The sequence below is a fragment of the Halichoeres trimaculatus genome, unplaced genomic scaffold, assembly GCF_033239565.1.
Source record: "Halichoeres trimaculatus isolate MK-OKI-2021-1 unplaced genomic scaffold, fHalTri1.1 fHalTri1_scaffold_1, whole genome shotgun sequence".
Classification (NCBI taxonomy): domain Eukaryota; kingdom Metazoa; phylum Chordata; class Actinopteri; order Labriformes; family Labridae; genus Halichoeres; species Halichoeres trimaculatus.
The window spans coordinates 6647368-6669446 of NW_027437179.1; the positions used below are offsets into that span (position 1 = coordinate 6647368).

The following is a 22079-nucleotide window of genomic DNA, read 5'->3' on the forward strand; positions in this document are numbered from 1 at the left end:
CCCTTAACTTTGAAATCTTGATTCACTCCATACAGTTAGTGTCATATTTTATTTTAAAATGAAACTAAAAGAAGAATATTGTCATAAATGTGATTACAAAGTTTTATTTTATTCAGATCTGTTAGGGAAGCAGTGATGATTACGGTCATTGAGCAGATGCTGAGGAAGCAGCTAAAAATGAAAAGCCTGATGGTATCAATGGTATGGTTAATAATATTTTAATATATATTTTCAGGGTACTAAGTCAGATTTTGTCAGTTACCCTTAGTTGTTCTGACAGAAGATTGTAAATTGAGGTGTTACAGAAAGACATTTTCTTATGCATTAATTTATTTCATTTACTAGTCTGTAGTTCAGAGTGGTGCTGGGTAAAAGCTGATTTTCTTAAAGCTCAGAAAATACCCGTGTTTCTTGTGCTGTAATGATTGCAGGCATGAATTCTTACATCAGATCCACCAGTACACAAACAATGAAATTGGCCTGATGTAATTCAATAGAAGGGAACTGGAAAATTCAATTGGTTAAAACGGAAAAGGAAAGTTCATTTTGTCATGTTAGTTTCCCTGTTTTTATAAATTGAGTTGAGTTTGGCAACCTTTTTAATCATGTGTGAAAACGAAACAAAACAAAACAAAAACAAAAAAAAAAGTGAAACTGGATTATGAAACATTAAGCTCATGATTAATTTATTTTTGTTATATTATTCAATTCAAATCTAAAGTAATAGGCTAACATTTCTAAATTAAGGAGACTAACATTTTTGACAGAGCTGCAGATGTTATGCGCACTCCCACCAGCAGGGGGAAATGTTGCGCCCTTCATGCACTGTAAATCAGTGGAACCTGGAAGAAGAGGCAGTCAGAGGGTGGAGGAGCGCTCCGACATGGCAGGCAGGTGGGTAGACTGTGTAAATCATATATTTTTAAAGAATTAGACCTTACTTCTTGGACATGTGTTCTTTAAAAGCCTCCAGCAACGCTCTAGATATGATTTTGTGGTCGAAGAGCTAGTTCCTGTACTTTGATGCGGCGTCTGCTTTCCTGAACAACCATGCTGGAACGTGCTGCTAGCTCCCTGTTAGCTCGCAGGCTGTAAGGAGTGGTTCACTGATGAAGCTGAGAGTGCGGGGCTGCGATTACTCTACTTTGAATAGACTTTAAAATTAAACCAGTACTAGCTCTTACCAAAAGGTACATGTGGACGAACAGGGTACCCTTTAGTTCCTTTATGCCCAGTCACGTTGGCTGGCTATTGGAAGTAGCTCGCTTGCTTCCAGAGCTTGCTGGAGGAATGCAAATCCTGCCCCCAGTAATGGTCAGAAGGGCTGGATCTTTATCTAAACGTGAGGGGTTATCCAGTTCCGTCGAGGCTGTAATAACTTCATAATAGAGAAAGTCTGCGTGTAAATGAGCACTGCTGAATTTTATCCATCGAACAATGAGCGAACAGTGGTTTCCTGTCAAATGACCCGGGAATGTTTCTTTGGAGGCTGATTGAGACATGTCTGTGTATGAGACATGAGGGGCATGTTTTAGTTGAGAGGATTGCTTTTAAAACATGGAAATAACCCCTCTCTGTTTATATTCATTTAAGTGAAATGCAGCAATTGAGCTGCAGGGGGGATGGTGGTGGTATTGGCTTCTTGTTAGGGATGGGTACCGAGCTAGGTACTTTTATAGGTACCGACCGAATTCTGTCAAAAGTACCGGGCACCGATTCACATGGAATCAAAAGGTACCACGTTTTGGGACCTAAATGCATCCTTGTGACTGTGAGGGAGTGGAAGACTAGGCGATTTTCCAAGCTTGACGTGAACACAGCATTACAAGATTACATATTGAAGAATAGAAATGATGATTTGAAAAAAAAATCCTCTCATTGAACAAATTGATATTTTTTACCACATTAACACAAAAAGTACCTAAATTGGTACCATTAAGTACCGGTACCGATTGCCAAGTACCAGGTATTGGTACCGTATCGTTTTAAATGTGAAAGGTACCCATCCCTACTCGTTGTAGCACAGATATAATAATAACCAAGGTACTGTCTATCTTACATTTACTACTAACATTGACAATCACATATGAAAAAAAGAACTTTCCAGTGCACAGATTCTTTCTCAAATTCAAAGTAATCCCATCCTGTTAAAATAGATACATGAAGGTGGTTTAATCAGACCCTGACTCATTAACCTGGGAACTCTTCTTACCTGTATCATGAAGCTCAACACCTGACGCTTAGTGATCCTTATAGTATAGTGAATAAATATATAGTGTTATATTTCTTGCAAGGTGAGGCCATTCCTCATCCTGGGTGAATTAGGTGCAGCCCCTGCATGTGACATATGAGCTTGAAGAATCATGGGTAGTACAGCGCCCCTTGCTGTTGTCCACAGTCCTGAACTTCAAGTGACCACTCCACTTCCTCAAGTGGGCTCCATTCATCATCTGTTGGTCTTGTAGGGTATAATCCTGGCACAGAAGGCTCTACAAGGTTTATTTTACCCTAACCTTATCAGTCCTGAGCAGCAACCCAATTAATGTTTTGTTTTCATACTCTGCTGAATATTTGCCACTTTGTAGATGTCACCGTCTGTGTCCTTCCCATAAAACTGTGAATGTAGGAGTCAGCCGTGTTGGCTCATTTCACTGATCTGCGTCACGCTTCTCTTTTAGGAGGGAACAGAGTGTGGCAGAACAGCATTAAAGGTTTTTACCTTCAGCTCTGATTATGTGCTGCCACCAGTGTCTGGCTGTCATCAGAGAGCAGATGTCAGATTGAAAGCCCTCGGGCTCTGGTGAAAAGGAAAAAGACTTGATGAGGACTGTTTCAGAACATGCACGCTGTGATGTGTTACTGATGTCAAATGTAACGCCTCTTCTCTTTGAATTTTTTCTCCACAGCTCGAGGCCTCAGCTGTCAGCTCCTGTCTGAAGATTTGGTGGTTTCCCTCGTTTGGAGGAGTCTCCTCATCCTTGTATCTAGCAGGCTTCTCTGTCACTAAGGACAGCAGCTCAGTTTGCACGGTGGGATGAGGTAGTAGGTTGTATAGTTTTAGGGTCACACCCGCACTGGGAGATAACTATTCAACCTACTGTCTTTCTCAAAGTGACAAACAAACGTCGCAGATCTTCATCCTTGCAGTCAGAGGGCCTGTACTCTGACGTCTGTTTGAGCTGACGATTTACAAAAACTGATCCACCACTGTCACTGACACGGTGTGAGGTAGTAGATTGTATAGTTGTAGGGTAGTGATTTTGCCCTGTTTGGAAGATAACTATACAATCTATTGCCTTCCCTGAGGAGTGACATTTTCTCCGCCTTAGTCCACAGCTCTTGGTAGTCTCTGTAGTTGTCTGCCTGGAGTGCTGTTGTTTGTTTGCTCGCCTTCTTGCTCTTTTTCAAAAATGCTGTGATGACTGAGTGAAAACTCTTATCTTTATTTTGAAGTGAAGAAGCAAACCTCTTATTGTATTTGCCTAAATGTTTGGATAAGAAACAGACTGAATATTAAATCTTACTCAACTAAAGCTTTACCTGGAGGACACTAAATATGGAAGTGGTGTTTTACACACTGAAGTATTCAAATCCCATATAAAATGATCTATTTGTTACTGTGCGTTGTAAGTGTGAGTCCCAAAAATGTTCAGGTACATGGATTGAGAGTTGTGGAGCGAGATGGACCCAATAAAGAAAAAACACACAAAAAATGTGTGTCTGTTTTGTAGGAGAATGTCATCTGGTTCTTCATTAAAAAAAAAAAAAGAAAAAAAAGATCTTGCTTCAAATAAATTCAACATGTTTCCAGTGTGACTTGGACTTTTCGAGGTTGGTGGGTGGCAGGTCTTGTATACACTCACACTGAAGAAGTAAACAAGTGGAAAGCTACTCCTGAGCTTAAACGGACACAAATATTAAATTACAAACTAAGCAATCAAGAAGTATTTTGTACCAGAAGAGAATTTGGGGAAAAGTGGTAATCTGAAATAAAGATGGTTGGGATAGATTTGATGGACATGTTTAATCCCAAATTCTCCCCTGAAAAGGAAGTGCATACATTTCATTCATTAGACCTCCCTGAGACATAATATGTTAGATTATTTTCATACTTTACTATTATTGTTGTTATTATTTTACAACTATTATATTTTTCAAATGGTTTATTTATATATCTAAAAATACTTCTGCTGGTTTACACAGCAATGAAAGATTTAGGGCCAAAATACATCAATTTCACTTTATTTGGGATAGCCCCTTGGGATGTAGCATCTCGTTTTTCAAGGGGGTCCTCTTAAAAAGAAGATCAGGGATCTTCTAACTCAGTATGAACCATCAAGACCACTCAGGTCATCTGGAACAAATCTACTGTCAGTCCCAAGAGTCAGAACCAAACACGGAGAAGCAGCATTCAGTTTTTATGCTCCAATCTCTGAACAAACTCCCAGAAAATATCAGGTCCTTTAAATCAAGGTAGAACACTCACCTTTTTACATCTGCTTTTTATTAGAATATTACATCAAATTATTTTTAATATCCATTTCATTTCACGACTCTGCGTTGTAACTTTCATGCTTAGTTTTTAAAATCTATTTATATCTTTTTTTGCACTTCTGAAACCATCTAATTGTTTTTGCTGTAATATATTTTGCTGACCTTTTCAATGATTGTTTGCCTCAGTGAACCATTTTGAATCGCCTTGGTGGAGAAATGTGCTATATAAATGAACTTGCTCTGCATAATAATAATAATAATAATAATAATAATATAATAATAATTATTATTAATATTAATGTTAATATTAATCATTTTATCATAATTATAATAATTTTTTATTATAATTAATTTTTAGCAGTAGTAGTATATTCTTTAATTTTAACGCTATCATTAGCAATAGCCAAAGTCAACCCAACACTTCAAGAGATTCCAGAAGTAAATATATTTTAAAAATGTGTGACAACTAGTGTTACTATTGGAATTAAATGGAAGAAAAATAAATCTTCTCCATATGTTTAGTGCTCTGTAAATTAGAAAAATAAAATAAAATTGAATTTAAAAAGATGTCAGTCTAGGCCATGCCCCCCAACATACACAAAACAACAACTTACAATGAATTAATAATGATTATAATAAAAACTTGTGACCTGAGAAAACTGACCCGGGCTCTGGAGAGCAGTGTGCAGGAGTTACACTGATGTGCCTGCAGGTGGGGCTGTAGTCATTTCTTTTATACTCTCTTTTTGTGATATGAGGACCACCATGAAGCGTTTGAGCCTCTGAAAAAAGCATCAAAATTATGTGGAATAACGGTGCAATTCTGATTCACTGTTTTTGAAATGATATGATGGGTCACACTTGACTCATGATGTCCTAACTTCATTTCCCTTCTTCTCATACTTTCTGATAAATATATTCTTTAATTCAGACATTTTTATGAATGAGCTCGGAACAGTTCACATATCTTCAAGGTGGCACTGAGCAGAATCATGTAGGTTATACTATTTTGTTCAAAGAATATTGAAAACAACAAACTGAGATCTAGATGAGCTAAATATTATAAAATGAAGGTAAATCATTCCTAAAAAATATAATTTAGAAAAGTTTAGTCATTGATGGAAAAAAAAACCCTGCTTCTTCTTTCTGACAATATTCATTTTTATTGATGCATGTAGGCAGCAGTGTTGTCCCTCATAATGCTAAATGGGTTAGATCAGGGGTCTTCAACCTGCGGCTCTGGAGCCTCACTTGGCTCTTTGACTTCTTTGCAATGGCTCCTCGTAGCTTAAAAAATTATTGCTGATAGACATTTTTTTTTTAATTTTTCTTCCAGAGGGTATTTATGATAACAACACAGACCTTAAACAAAATCACAGTTTAACATTTTGTTGTACTGAATATGTATTAACTCTTGCAATAAAGCTTTTACATTTTTGTGTTTTTTATTTTTTTGTTTGTTTTTGTTTATTTAATTTTGGGAAATTTTTCTAACTCTAACTTTTTCTTTTTTCTTTTTTTTTCAAATTTTGAAAAGGTTTTTTTTTTTTTTTTTTGCAATTTTGAAGTTTTTATTTAAATTCCATTTTTGAACTTATTTTGCAATTGTTAGAATTTTTTTTATAATTTTTTTTTTAAATGAAGCAAAACAAATTGAAATTGCATAATTTAGGTTCAGCATTTTTTTTTTTTGTATTTTTTTTGCACATTATTTATTTATTTGTTTGTTTACTAAATCTTGTTTGGATAATTATTCACTAGATTTTTACTTTGCCTAGAATGTTTTACACGTTTTTGTCTGTATTGTGATGTGATGAAGTATATTTGGCTCTTGAATGACTTTCATCCAGGTGAGCTGAGGCAAAATGGCTCTTTTGAAAGTAGCTAAAGCTTGCAGACCCCTGGGTTAGATGATGAGTCGTTTTCAACCCAAAGTCTACAGGGAAATCACAATACAAGAGCAGTAATTTAGGACATTTAGTTTGTGGGATAACTTTATGAAAACATTTCCATCTGAGATGTAATGAGACATTAAACCCAAAACGCGGCACTGCTGGGCAGCGCCATTGGTGTTGCAGTTAATTGATCTAATTGGAGCGACTCGTCTGAAATGAGATCTGATTGGTCCTTAAAACGAGCCAGAATAATAGTAAATGTGTGGGAGGGGCTTTCCTCTCTGAACCCAATGAAAAGTGATGATAGGTGGTTGTCTGTCACACGGATGTCTGCACCGAGCGTTCAGAGCTGCAGGCTGTGCTCGGCTCTGCAGCAGAGAGCGTGTGTCAGACAGAAGGACGGATGAGCTGAGCGTGTACCTGCAGGCTGAGAGTGTGTGTGAGCGGCTCAGAGGCAGATCCTCTGCAGAAACACGCCCTGATAGAAAGGTAGACACACACATACACACACTCACTAACACACACACTAACACACACACTGAGGCTGATCACTGAGGAGCCGAGCTGCTTACCTGAAAAACAACAGCCCCAATGCTCCAGCACAGGCTCACACCAGCAGACAGCCGCCAAATGAAACACCAGGACGAGTCAGTTTCCACAAACTTTGGTTTGTCTCGTGGAGTTTTATTCCCGCGCGCAGCCCGGAACACCTGGACGGCCCACGGGGCTCGGTAGGAAAGAAGCCACAGCAGAGCATTGATCCACGGGATCCACGGCGGGGCTGAGCACCATGAGCAGGAAGACACGGCGCTGGATTTTCCATTTCTTCCTCTGCCTGGGAATTGTGTACTTGAAAATCGGGTGAGTTGAAAACCACGGGACAAGTTATTCAGTGTTCTTTAATGCACATGTAACGTGAAGCGAATTTTAGGTGAAAATTAGGCTAAATAATTGAAAAACAAGATTTTTTTTATTGCTTAAGCCCTCTTTTCTTTTTGTTCTGCAGATTTTGCAATAAAATGCACTTTAATTATATTTATCTTAAATTAAAGTGGGAGTAGGCCGTGCCACCAGGAGCTGTTATTAATCTGTTAGAATAAAACACCTGCAGAGCTTCAGCTGGAAAAAGGCTCTTTCTAACATTTCCCCCTTTCCTCAGGGGTCTGTCATCAGTGGTCGCGCTGGGAGCGAGCATCATCTGTAATAAAATCCCCGGCTTGGCCCCCCGTCAGAGGACTATCTGTCAGAGCCGGCCCGACGCGATCATAGTGATCGGAGAGGGGGTTCAGATGGGGATCAATGAATGCCAGTTCCAGTTCAGACACGGACGCTGGAACTGCTCGGCCCTGGGGGAGAGGACTGTGTTCGGGAAAGAGCTCAGAGTGGGTGAGTTCCTCCTGAATATATTCATTAGTAATGAAAAACTGTTTGATATCAATAATAGCAACTTTTGAAGCCTATCATTCTTCTTTTTGAATTCTCCTTGCACACTTTTCCTCTGAATTTTAATATTTGACACTCTTGGTCTGCATAGTGTCAGGTTTTGCAAACACTTCTCAGTTTTTACACCAAAGGGCTCCACTTCACGGAGTTCTCCTTCCATGCTGCTCTAAAAGACATTGTTGAGACATGTCAGCATGCCTTCATCTTCATAGTTACAGAGCTCACAAGATTGTTTTTTTCACCAATAAAATAGTTATTACTAAGAAATAATATGCTGCATATTTACATGCCTGCATAATAGTACACTGGTGGCTTGATAATTTTGCGTTGCTTGCGCACACAGATAACAAACCGTAGCACGTTGTCTTTGTGTATCCAGTTGTATGTTATTTTTGTTGTTTGCAGTTTCTTAAAAGAAGTGTGAAGAAGATGTTTTAAAAAAAAATTGCCTTGAAATTGTGCAGAACTTCTGTCCCACTCTGCATGTGAGGCTCTGTGGGAAACAAAAAAAGACAGAGGGAGACGTATTTGATCTTGTGTTGTGGAATAAGTCTCCAGGCGATGCTCGCTTCAAAAACAAGACTGCGGAAACAAGTGGAGAATCCTATTTACCGCACTGCTTTTCCACCCTGTTGTCCTTTTCATTCAGCCTGTCATCTCTCAGACAGACGCAGGGCTCGGATGTCATTTTTCTCCTCGAGTGTCATTAGGGATTATAGCTTACACCTTGGGCATCCTGAGCCTTTAATTTATGCCGATTGCTGCTCTGCACATGACAGATTTATATCATAGTATTTTTCTCTGGATGGTTGTAGTATTTGCTGCAACAAGCATGAGAAGTCTGAATGGCCCAGCTTGTTTTACCAGTCTGATGAACAGTGATGCACGTAGTAAAACGCTGCAGGATATATATTTTTATATATGTATAGTTTGCTGAGTGAAATGTAGAAATTATGGCACATGCATTTCCTTTTCTTGCATTTTCACAGCTGCTCTCATGCAGACCTTCACCTCCTCCCAGCGCCACCACCTCCATGTATGTTCATAAAATACTTTTCACCAAAAGTTTTCAAGCCCAGACAAGCTCTCTCCTCTAAGGTTTACCAATATACCTCCAGGTTCTGCAGATTTTGGCGGGGCACGTTTTATGTAGAATGATTTTAAACCACTACTTCTCTCAGGTTGAACCTCGGGGTTAAAAACAGAGCTTGTTTCATCATTGCACAATTCAGATTTTAGCCAAACGCGGACAGAGGAATCAGGCCGAGCTCCAGGAGGCAGCGGGTCAGCGCGAGTGCTGCTCGGGTCCAGCTGCACGGAGTCTGTCTGAATCCATTGTCTTGTTTCAGCAGACTGGAACACTGATAACTGTCAGAATGCATAAATCTGGGATTCTTGTTGGCAGTAATGCAGCGATGTACAGTATTTTGGCAGAGGGATTAAGTATCCTCCCTACCCAGCGAGCTGGCCAGTGAAAGCTGCTCAGAGTGGGTATCTGCTGCTTTGACCGCCTGCACAGGAAGACCAGAGACTTGGTCTGATAAAGTTTACAAATCTAATGCAAGGATGTCGACTTTACTCTTTTTTAAAAACCTAAATCAATAAGGAATCATGACTCTAAGGAATAACATCTCACATGTTGCAGCAAAACTGAGTAATTAAAGTAAATTTACGTTCCTGTAGAAGAACTATGACCTTAAACGTTAGCATGGCAGTTTAATCGTTAAGGATGATGATTTTATTGGAGCTTCTTTCATGACTTATGGACATTTTGGATGATTCTCACATGTGCTCCGACAAGTATTTCCTCCATTTTAATTAAAAAACAAAGTTGACCCGAAGCGCTCAGATTTATAGGGTGGAAATTCATCCATGTAGGGAGGCTCTGCATGCCTCTCAGAATCACCTCCACAGGGTGGATCCCAGATTGACAGTTGCTGGGACAACAGCCAGAAATGATGCTCAGACGTCTAACGTTCTCCCTCTGAATGGTCAGAAACGATCCCTGCCTCACAAATCCATGCAGTGAATTGACGGTGAAATTGTAAACTTGTTTGTAACATTTAAATCCTAATCCAGCAGATTATTTAATCACGATGTATCACAGGGACAATAAAACTGTCAGGATCCCAGAAGCCTGTCTTCTCCAGGAGGCTGAACTCTGCTCCATTATATAAGATTAAAATGATCCTGAGGTCTGTCTGTTAGGAAAGAGCTTGATGAATGAATTGGACTTGGCTCGGCTGATGTATTTCATGATTTGGTTTGAGGCAGATATGCCAGGTATGCAAGGAGGCTTGACAGTGCCTGAAAAAGTGAGCCCTGTTGTCTGCAGCTGTGATTTAGGATGTCTTTCTCTCTATCACAGGCAGTAAAGAGGCTGCGTTCACCTACGCCATCATCGCTGCCGGGGTCGCCCACGCAGTGACTGCAGCCTGTACGCAAGGGAGCCTCAGCGGCTGCGGATGTGACAAAGAGAAGCAGGGTTTCTACAACCAGGAGGAGGGCTGGAAGTGGGGAGGCTGCTCTGCAGACGTTCACTACGGCCTGGGTTTCTCTAAAGTGTTTGTGGATGCACGGGAGATCAAGCAGAACGCCAGGACGCTCATGAATTTACACAACAATGAAGTGGGACGCAAGGTATGTATAACTTCAAGAGTTAATTTTAACATGCAGTTTTAGAGTCTGATAAAGGGTACATTTACATGACAACGGTTTTAGGGTGAAATGCAAAAGTTTTGTTGCGTTTCGGCCTCGCATTTACACGGAAACAGCGTTTTAGCTGATCTAAAACCTGAAACTCTGCAGCCACCATTGCCATGTAAACACTAAGCCGACTTTTTTAGTGGAAACGCTGATGTCGTGCTTTGCGCAATCGCATGCAACAGTCCAGCAGTCCAACAGTACCGTTGTTACGATTGTCGCAGACTACCATATTGTGCTTGTGCTGCTCGATCTGCTGACTGTTTTTCAACAAAATGTGCATCTGTTGCTCCACTTCTGCACTTAGTATTCACCAATACACCAGATGATCGGCTCAACTCTACTTCGGTGGAGATCTACCAAAAGCTGCTTCTAGACAAGACAGTTATAGTGCCAACTTCAGGACTGGCATGCTAACTACAGCGTTTTCAGTCCCTCAGCATTTCCGTGTAAACACTGATTTGTTTTGCTGCGTTTTAGAGTTTTCGGATGAAACGCTGTTGCGTAAACAGTAGACATGCACCGATCGATTGGTGCCGATTTTCTTAGTTTGGGGGAACGGTGATCGGCCCATCCTTACATATGAAACTGATCTTATATACCTCTGGGAAGGTCTGACAGACAGCCATTGTTGCTTTTTGCTCTGAGACCTAAACCTCAGGACACAATATTGGTTGTTTTTGTTAAAACATAAAGATTTCATTGTTTCACAGGTATTGTTCAATGATTTTCAATAAAATAAGATTGGAACATTGAAGGTATATGCTGTCAGTTACAAAAAACCCCCCCAAAAAAACAGAAATCAGTATCGACCCATATCGATAACAGCACGTCAGGCTTTTTAAAGATTGGTGATCAGTGATCGGCCAGAAAATTGGGATTGGTGCACCCCAAGTAAACAGGGCCTTAGAGAAAGAAAATTCAATACAGGATAACAGTTCATAGCTTCTCACATGACCACTGAGTCCCTGTTTAGTCCTTTAACTCACAGGCATCCTCAGTGATTTACGACAGTCAAGGACAGTTTTGAAGATAAGTGGAAAACTGAGACATTGATAATAGGGATGGGAATTTACAGTAACCAGTAACTCCTGTATTTATTTAATCTGAATCTAAATATCTAAAAAACGGATACTCGAATACTCTCACATTATTTTATTTTTAATATCTCTATAAACAAAAATAGGGCCTGTTGGACACAGACCTCCTGGACTGTAGTTAGAGACTTATCCTACATCTTTCCACTTTAATACATGTTGCTCTCTGTGGACATGACTTGTACTCAACTCAACAAATGTCATCAGCTCTCTGAAAACTTCACCTTCCACTAAACTTAATGTTAGCATGTTTCCAGTTACCATTCTGGTTATTAGCAGGCTAATCTTCTCCATTCTGGTTTTGTCACGACATATGCTAACAGAGCTAGCAAAAGACGTGAGGTGAGACCACCTGTCTCTGCTGTTTACTCCTTGTGCTCTAAGCACATGTGTTTAAGCACTGAACTAGTTATTCTATGACATTCATGTTTAACGCCACAGATCTGTCTCTGCACTTTTACTTCATTGTTTTTGTCCAAGTACCTCCTCACATCACTTTTCTTAAATGACATGTCGCAGGTATACCAGATGATTCTACATTTGTTGTGCGTTTGCTTTCAGTTTAATGACATGTTCCTAGAAAGTTACCGTAGCTGCCATAAACAGTTGTTTTTGCTGAAATCTGGCTTGGTGTGCTGAAGCCGTGGCCGGAGAAGTCATAGTTTTGTGTCCCATTAATTATTTTTCTACCTGGTATATAAAGCTGGGTCACCCATGTAAAGCTTTAATGTTCAAATTATGTCCCCAAAAGTGTCGGGAATAAAAAAAATGGTACTTGGATAGTGTGGTCAAAGGGGGGTACTCCAGCACACGATTACTCATACTTATCTCTAATTGATACCTGATTATTTTGGCCATACTTAAGATTAGGGGTACACCGATCACAATTTTCTGGCCGATCTTTAAAAAGCCTGGCCTGCTGATACTGATTTTTATTTTTCATTTTTTAAACTGACAGCATATACCTTCAATGTTTCAATCTTATTTTATTAAAAATCATTAAACAATACTTGTGAAACAATAAAATCTTTATATTTTAACTTAAATAACCAATAGTGTCCTGAATTTTAGGTCTCAGAGCAAAAAGCAACAATGGCTGGCTGTCGGACCTTCCTTTAAGTATATAAGATCAGTTTCATATGTAAGGATGGGCTGATCACTGATCCCCCAAAATTGGAGAGAGTTGTGTTCGTAATTTTAAGTTTCAAGCAAACCTGATTATTCAGACCCTGGTCTTCAGATGTCATGGAAATGGAGCTGTCTCAGGTCGCTCTGCTCAGGTGAGGAACGCGGCCACAGACTGTTTTCAGGAATATGAGGAGGATCTCTGTGAATCTGTGCTTGATTACTCTTCCTCACAGACATAGATGACACAATGTTGGTGCCAGGCTGAACTGCAATTTAATTTTGTGATTTGAATTTAAGAAGTGTAGAGAGTTTAATTTTCAATTAGGTTGAATTCAGTTTCAAAGCAAATAAATTCAGTTTCAAAATACTAAATTCAGTTCAATCATGCTTTTTCAAATTCAATGTGAAAAACGCTGCAAACACGGACGCAATTCTAAGTCAAATACACATGAAAGCAGAAAAGTACTGCAAAGTAAAATGCTTCATGTCAAGACTTTTTAACACAAGTGCCCCAGGCTGAGCAGCGTCTCATAATTCAAAGAAGAAAATGATACCAGAACAGTTTACTGAGAGACTGTTAACTCAAAAATAACAACAGTAAAAAATGTTGGCTCAAACCAGGAATGGTAGACTCTTAAATTGAAGGTCTGTTTATTCTGTGTCAGGTTATACACTGATCGACTCTGATTTCATAAAACAGAAATAAATGATGCCTAACCTGAAATGTAATAAATCAAAGTGCACAGCCCATTCTGTTCACATAGTACAGAGTATTTATATAGAACACATTTATAAACAATTAAAAACAAATCATGTTAAATGGTTTTATCCTTTGAACGTTTTGAAAACATGAATCCAGGCCAGAGAAAAGTGACAGAGAAGACCCACAGATACCCGGACACAGAGGCCATATGAAGCCATATGAAATCTAATGTTGATTTAAAGTGGAAAGACTAAGTGAGACGAACAACAGATCAATAGTTACACCACGACCATCCACAAAGTGGCCCCGCAAGAGAGTGATTTGCTGAGAAAGCTGCACTGGGCACAGTAAAAGCTGAGTGAAATCTGAGGAAAACTCACCAAAAGACTGAGCTGGGCCTTGATGACCTGGAGTCATCCAACGGGGACGGGTTTTAAAGAGATAACTTTAAAGGTTGATGTGAATGTGTCTGCAGTTAATATTTCCTGAAAACTGGATTGTGCTAGTTTCACAGTTATGTAGTACATAAATTTGCAAAAAGATGCAAAATGTTAAATCAAATCAATTTTCAGGGCCTTGGTTCCCTGTCTGAGATCAATCACAAAGCCCTTTAAGTATCCTGCTGTTTTTCACTCCGTAGGAGCCCTCCTACATCTCCACTTCGTTAATGGTTCCCAGATTCCCTCATGAACTGCCAGTTTGTTGTTCATGGTGTTTGTTATTCTGTCCAATAACAGATACTGTGCTAATTTTTAATCCAATAATCATAATAAAACTTGGGTTGTTTAGCTCTTAGATTAAAAAACAGTTGGAATTCATATGAATGTTCACGAGAGGAATAGTTCTAACTTTATTGGCTACCTCTCTCCAGAAACTCTTAAATCTGTTGTACTCAACTCTGTCTAAAGATAGATACGAGGAATTTATAAGAGACATCAGATCTTTTCAGGTTTTGTTGTCATAGTAGAACTATAACTGGTTTTGTGAATTAAATACTTTGGCCACTTAAAGAAATAAAAAAATGAATTTTTGAGAAAGGAAACTCAAGATTTTTGAGTTTGTAAAGTTACATATTTACTACTGTATGAATTCTCAAATTTAGTAGCTAGTTAGTAGTATGAAGTAGTAAATTGTGTTTCGTTGCATGGCGTACCAGATTTGAAGCCTAGATATATAACCAAATGTCCTTGCATCAGCTCGCTAAAGTGAATGTTTTGTTGGAAAAGCACAATCACCTCCTCCAGATCAGTTTGCTGCTTTTTTTTGAACAGCCATGATATACGACGTTGGCTTTTCAAAGTCTGGATGCTTATGATAATGTGGTGATTCTGGCCTGAGATCATTACTATCTCCTTATTGCTGAGTCCAAGTAAGAAGTACAATTTTATAGAACAGAATAGAGAAAATACTTTGTTTTTCCCTGAGGGGAAATTCAGGAGGAGTCACAGCAGCAATCAAGAAAACCAAAGTAAGAAAGTGTATAGAAAGTGCAAAAAGGTCCATAAGAAAAAAGATGCTGACAGCTTGTCCATCATTGTCCAGTTTAGCCAGCCTCCACCTCCACAGGGTCCAGGACTGTCTGTGTCTATCTGTGAATAGCATGATGTTATTCTGCCTTCTGGTATTCCCTCTGATGCTGGGTTAGCAGAGCTGGCTCATCTATCTTATTGGAGACAGATCTTACATTCCCAATAACTTAAGATAAGGTTGATGGGTGGGTCCATGATGCTGTGGGCAACTTGTTAGCAATCTACAAATTCATAGTTTTCTTGTTTGTGTATGACTTTATGAACTCAAAAATGTTGAGTTTGATTTTTCATTTATTTACGACTTATGAAACTTGAAATTTAAAAAAATCTTGGAAATAAAGAATTTTATGATATTTAATGTTATGTTGTCATACTTCAGCAAAATGGTTAATGAAAATACTTTTTAAACTCACTGGGAAGATCTTCCATGTTCATAAGAAAAAGTCATAGACCCAGCATGCTGCCCTGTGGAACACCTATTTCACCTATTTCTTTCATGATGTTGTTCACTGTTTCAAAGGCAAACCAGTGATTCGGTTCAAGTGACATGTCACATTGATTGACATTACAATGAATAATACAGCACAGAAAAAGAAAGAGAAACCATATTTATCGCTACTGAGGGGGATTTTATTTACAAACTGCTTGTTGAGCTAGTCAAAGAGATTTTGTTCAGAAATTAAATCAATAGTGAGTGATGAATGTGTTGTGAAGCCACAGTACTGTACACAGTACATAGTCATGTATGCAGGAAGTTAAAGTGTATCGAGAAAACACTGAAATCTGTCCTCAGCACAAGCAAAAGGAAAGGGAAACTTTGAAAAACAGTATTAGTTAAAGAAAAAAGCTATCTGTGAATCTCTGCTTTTATTTCTCTTTGTGGGGATCCCTGATAATGAGCACTACTTTCTATTATTGGAATAAACAGGAGGAGTATTTATAGATACCCCCCCTGCGTTCAGCTAACAGAGGGGAAAACTCCATAATTGAGGTCTGGCATCAGTCAAAAAGTGATACAGTTTGTGAACCTTACAATAAACAGTGACTAAAGTGATACCTCTGTAATTATTGTAGTAGGGCTTTCATGTTTAATGGAAGATGATGTCAGCTTGTCTTTTCAGTGCCAACCTTTAGATTTCTTGAGAAGAATAAACAATAGTGTAAAAGGTGCCACGGGAGGCTTACAGGGGTTCAGTTAGACAAACAATAGCAGCTTGGTTGGCATTTCACTTGACTGAACTCTGTGAATTAAATGTTTGTCAGGTCTCGGGGGCATGACCACACTAAGCTGGATGCATCCAAGGCTTTTGACAATTACCCCACGAGACTCCAGAAAGTCTGAGGCCACATCACAGTGGAATAATTAAAAAGCAGGGTGAGGCTTCTGTAATGCCAGCGAGGGTTCCCACTCAGTGAGGAGGAAGGAGGTTAAGCTGATGTCATTCAGCCGGAGGCGCACAGAGAATACCCCGGCTGCTTTGCCAAACACACCGAAAGGTTCCACTCTAACCCTGAAAAGGCTTTTCACCGCTGCCAGTCTGCTCGCTGTAAATGCCTTAATGTGGTGACGGCCGAGCCGTCTCTTCAGTCACACAAGCTTGTAAATCAGCCCGGCCTGTCTGAATAGATTAAACATATCTTTTAGTGGTCAAACTGCTGTTTTTTGTTTGTAAAGAGTGGAAATCCATGTTGATAGACCTACAAACCTGGGACTTCAGTTTTACTTTCTTTTTGCACTGAGCGACTTCAAACTTTTAGAGTTTGTAAAGTTTTAAGTGGATTCCATCATTAAAGTTGCTCAACTTCCATAGCGTTGTGTAAAAATGCGTCTTCATTTTGTGTGTGTCTTGCAAAAGAAAGGCTCATCCATAGCTACTCGCCATAGGGTGACGTCCTGGAGCAGCTCTGAGATCTCAGGAATGCTTACATTCATTTGGAATGCATGAAAACTTTTGTCTCAACCTGTTGAACTGTTCATGTAATATGTTAGTATTTCTGTGAACTGGCGTTTCCTACCTGCTCATTATGGGAAGGCAGGATCAAACAAACTTAAAGAAGTAGTGTTTGGAGCTTGAAGCTCTTGATAGTATGTATGTGAAGAAATGTGAGCTGTATGATTTTCAGAGTGGAGGTGTACACTTCAAAAACTGAAATCCTATCAAGTGTTTTTGTCTTATTTTCAGTAGAAAATTCCTTTTTAGACTCAATATGAGCCAAATTCACATGACCAATCCAGAAAAATGTCTTGTTTAAAGTTATTTAAGGACAAAAATGAAGTCTGAATTGCTCGTAACCAGTAAAAAAGTCTGCCAATGGAACAAGAGAAAAGTTACTTGTATTAAGACATTGTTTTAGTCTCAAGGAAATTTTCAAGGAATTTCTTCTTGTTCCATTGGCAGATTTTTTTACTGGTTACAAGCGATTCAAACCTCATTTTTGTACTCTGATAACTTGAAACAAGACATTTTTCTGTATTGATACGTTGAAAGTGGCTCATATCGAGTATAATAAGACAATTTTTACTTTAAAAAAAAAGACAAAAACACTTGATAAGATTTCAGTTTTTTGCAGTGTAACTCCACACTCTTAACTTTTGGAGAATGGTGCCTTATCTGAGCTTTTCTCTCTTGTTTCAGGTTCTGGAGAAGGGTATGCGTCTGGAGTGCAAGTGTCACGGTGTTTCAGGATCCTGCACCACAAAGACATGCTGGACTACGCTCCCAAAGTTCCGTCAGCTGGGCTACATGCTGAAGGACAGGTACAACAAGGCCGTGCACGTGGAGCCCGTACGAGCCCGCCGCAACAATCGCCCCACCTTCTTAAAGATCAAAAAACCCCACTCCTATCGCAAGCCCATGGACACAGAGCTGGTCTACATCGAGAGGTCGCCCAACTACTGCGAAGCCGACCCTCTGACCGGCAGCATGGGAACACAGGGCCGCCTGTGCAACAAAACGGCTCTGCAGCCCAACAGCTGCGACCTGATGTGCTGCGGCCGAGGATATAACACACACCAGTACTCCCGCGTCTGGCAGTGTAACTGCAAGTTCCTGTGGTGCTGCTACGTCAAATGCAACACCTGCAGTGAGAGGACAGAGGTGTACACCTGTAAATAGAGATATTTATTGGACACGTTGTGGACGCACTTCCAGACCGGACTGCCTGTGTCGCTGCTGTTCTCGAGAACAAAGAAAGAGCGTTTGCTGTGGCTGATACACACATGTGGAGTAACTGCCTCGTGGTTTGGCATCACAGAAGAACTCCATCAACATGTGTTAACTATCATGATGCCAATGGACATCTGCATTGACACTGGATTTAACCCATGGGCTCATACCTTATTTTTTATTTTTAACACCATTTATGCCCCAGGCCTGACTTCTCTGCAGGCCGGCTGCTCTGTTGACTCGCCTCGAACAGCAATGATATTGTTTTTCTTTGACTAATAATTTATTTGATGGGAAAACTACTGATGATTTAAAGAATTCACTGATGAGTTCATCTGGTGAAGTTTATGAGTTGCCTTAGATACCATGAGTGTAAAATACTGTGTGCGCACTTAAAAGGAGAGTTTCTTTCTCACACACTGGAGCTGAAAACAAACACAACTGAATGACACTGCAGCTTTTTTTTCATGAATCAAGCCTAGAAAACAAAGTGTAGACTACTGATCCTTGGCTTGGTATGATAGTATTGTTTCTGGTATTGTTCCTGCCCCCCCCCCCCCCCCCCTGCCAGTTTGCTGCTAGTCGTCTGGAAAGTGATGGTCTCTGAGCAGATGCATTGACTCTTTAAGCTAAGTTGACACCACAAGGAGCAGCATGAGCACCCAGACACAGCCTATAATAACGGTTGATAGAATATATTTTGCGAAAGATTATTTTTATAAGATATTTTTTATTTATTTTATATCTATATGTAAGATAGTTCCCCTTATCGTTTCTAACTGTACAGTTACTGAGCATCCACGACGGTAACGCCCCGCTGAAACACTGTCCGAAGATGTGCCTTGAAACTCAAAGTTACACAAAGTTCTGAAGTAACCCCCAGGCTAGCTATTTAGCTACTTAGCTAGCTTGGTTGTGATCATGCCTACATTCCCACATTTCCTTTTTCATTAATTATCAGTATATCAGATCCCTCTGAAGTATCACTTTATCCCGTAGACTGTATTAAGAGTGGACAGCGTGGCTCCGCCATTTAACCATTGTACGGTTTTGAAGCTAAAATACCCCGTCACAGGCGCCGCCATTGGCAGCTGTTGTGCAGCCAGAGTCTGCGCAGTAGAAGCTATGACGGCCTCCAAGTGGAGCTGGGTGACAAAAATAATATTTTTTTTTCTTTGGAGAGTCTAATCACTTCTTGTCTCTGATCCCGACATATTTTACAATCCCTGAAAAAAATACATGAGAACGGTATCTGTCAATCATTGTTAAACGTGACGTAAGTCTCGTTTTTAACCTCTTATAACTAATAAAAAACGAAACTTTTTAGAAAAAAGAGAACTTGAATACAAGGCAGCCAAATGATATCTTCAAATCACCACAATAATCGGATGTGAGAAACATTTCTATGACATGTATTGATTTTTTTAAAGTTGGAGCACAGCCCATCTCAGCCCATCTGGAATGACTGGAGAGATGGATTTTTTGATCTATACTGCAGCCAGCCACCAGGGGGAACAGTTTTTGTGGCGACCTTACTTCAAGCCGAGCAAGATGACGTCCATTTTTTTTTCAGTCAATGGTTTATCCCCCTCTCCCTGTTTGGTTGATGATTACACCTAACCTATCTTCTAGTAGCAATGGGCTACAGATGGAACATAGCATTTAGCTAGTTTTGCATCCATCTCTTTGTTTATTGCAAACATTTGATATAAGTGCTCATTGTCTTTTTAAACAAACAAAACTAAGTTTGAATGAAGTGTACCAAATGGACATAAACCATTGTTAGCAGTGCATCATTACCTCTGGAAAGCTAGGTTAGCGTAGAGAGGGGGTGCTTCTTGGATGTTTGGGGTCACTTTCAACCCCCTGGTGGCGTCATAGGCTCATGCCTATCTAAAAACTCCCTTGTGTCAACCTGTTAGTGTCATCAAGTGTACTGTGCTACTCTCTCGGTGAGAGTTTTTGGCACATAAGGGATATTTACATCTTGCCCTATGTTCTGAAATCCCCTGGGCTTGTATGCAAGTTCATTTATTACAGAAATTGGACCATTAGTCTTAACTTACCATCATGGAATGGGCCATTTGGCTGTAGCGTTAGCCGCATGCACGACTTTAACTAATTACCCTGTTAACTAATTACAGTATGAAAGTGACACAGTTGCGAATTACGTCATAATTTGATGGAACCTCCTGGAAAACCCCTGTCTAACAAATTGGAATTGTGCATGCCTAAATGCACAGAAGCAATAAACCTGGGGAGCGGAAACTGTGGCTTGGAGAAGATCAAGACAAACATTTTCAGAGTAAGAAATAGAAATTGTATTACAAGAATGAACTGAAAAACAGCTAATCTCAGCTTGTCAATCAGATAAACAAAGAGAAAAGGAACATTTGGCTAAAGATCTTGAACAGAGTATACCCCAAACAGGTCCCTGGTGGTTAAGGGTTGGACACACAAGAGGCTGGTGATTTGAAGAATTAATTATGAAAATGACTTGGAAATGTGGGAACATAGAGCTGACCCGTTGATTGACCCTGTGCTATCATTAGATTTATCCCTCCATGCTTTCAAAGGTTTTAAATCTTATTTTATGGCTACTTACTATAGATTTACATCAGTACTCACCACAGCAGTGCAGATAACATTTGAACAGTGGCTGGTTTTAACAAAGTGAAATAATGGTTCATTTGTTTCGTTAGCAAGCACACGCTAATGCTACAGTCCAAATGATTCAAAGCCACCATAAGAGTTGCTTGCTTCAACCTTTCCCCATTTCTGCTGACTTTCTGCGCACCAACAGAACTCAATATTATTGTTGTAAAAAAACATCAAACAAACATGATCATGAAATACCTCATCAAACTCAAATTTCATCCAGAAGTCGAGTCTGACTTTTGATTCTTGATAGTTCAGTTATTTTCAGGCATGTTTCTGTCTGTACGCTGTAAGTCTTAACATTTATCATCAGTCACAGTTTTTAAAAGAATCAAAGGTACCTTCACTGAACTTCTCTAGATATAATCAAGAGAGACTGCTGCATATCAACAAACCACCACCATAGGGTGCATTTCATGTTTATATCTGTAGGAAGCCTGCAGTTTGTTCTCGTAAATCTCTTCTGTGGTCGTTGTAAAGAAAGTTTCCATTGAAGTGCCTGAACTGATGATATCACGTCCCCCAAAATGCTGCAGTGCTCTAAAATCTACGAGTTTATGTACCAACACGTCTTCTTCTCTTTGTCTTTGGTCAATAAAAAGTCACTGAATTCACTGAGAAGTGCTTTTATTTGATTCACAATTTTCAAGTCTTATGTCCGGAGCATATCTGATGTGAGCGGAGCAGGTCTGACTGAGGCTTGTGGTGCAGAGAGTGACACTGTGAGGCACACAGCGAGCTGTGGGAGTGCGGAGCTGCCGGCTGATGGATTACTCTGACATCTGCTTCATTCACTCCTCGACAACGTTGCTACAACAACCACACTGTGCCCCCCAAAAATGCTCCTCGTCTCATGGAGAGGCCAGACTGCCCATTAACAAAATGGTAACCATGCAAAACCCAGATAAAATTTGGATGCTATTTATTTTGTGGAAATGGCAAATGGGACGAAAGCGTTGAGGGGCTTTACAATTGTAAGGGGATGATGTCAAGAAGGATTTCAATCTGACCAATTGAAAAGGTCTTAACTCCCAGAATAATCAGGACAAAACATTCCTCTGCTAAACTTTGCCTCAATAGAGTGACGCTCTCAAAAGGCAGCTGGCCAAACAGCCTTGGTTAGAGTAACACCGACGCTCTGTCATTGAGAACTCGACAACATTATCTGAGAGGCTCTGAGCACTGGGTTGGTGCTTCCTTCACTTTTGTTGTCACAATTCAAAAGATACGGCCTCCTGCCAAGTCTGTAAACATGAAAACAT

At 39.8% G+C, this 22079-nt stretch overlaps 1 protein-coding gene across 1 annotated transcript; it reads left to right on the forward strand.

Annotated features, from left to right (window-relative positions):
- Positions 1 to 6716: 6716 nt before the first annotated feature.
- On the forward strand, positions 6717 to 21382 carry wnt7aa (wingless-type MMTV integration site family, member 7Aa). Its single transcript, XM_074664175.1, has 4 exons — positions 6717 to 7250; positions 7549 to 7775; positions 10201 to 10472; positions 17629 to 21382. Exons 1-4 carry the CDS (start codon positions 7180 to 7182, stop codon positions 18106 to 18108), a joined length of 1050 nt encoding a protein of 349 aa, XP_074520276.1. The 5' UTR covers positions 6717 to 7179; the 3' UTR covers positions 18109 to 21382.
- The last annotated feature ends 697 nt before the right edge of the window (positions 21383 to 22079 follow it).

Bases quoted from the DNA above. Each gene is read 5' to 3' on its own strand.
- wnt7aa (XM_074664175.1), top strand. From the start codon at position 7,180: ATGAGCAGGAAGACACGGCGCTGGATTTTCCATTTCTTCCTCTGCCTG. The intron at 7,776-10,200 runs GTGAGTTCCTCC...TCTCTATCACAG, and splicing joins CGGGAAAGAGCTCAGAGTGG to GCAGTAAAGAGGCTGCGTTC. The intron at 10,473-17,628 runs GTATGTATAACT...CTCTTGTTTCAG, and splicing joins ACAATGAAGTGGGACGCAAG to GTTCTGGAGAAGGGTATGCG.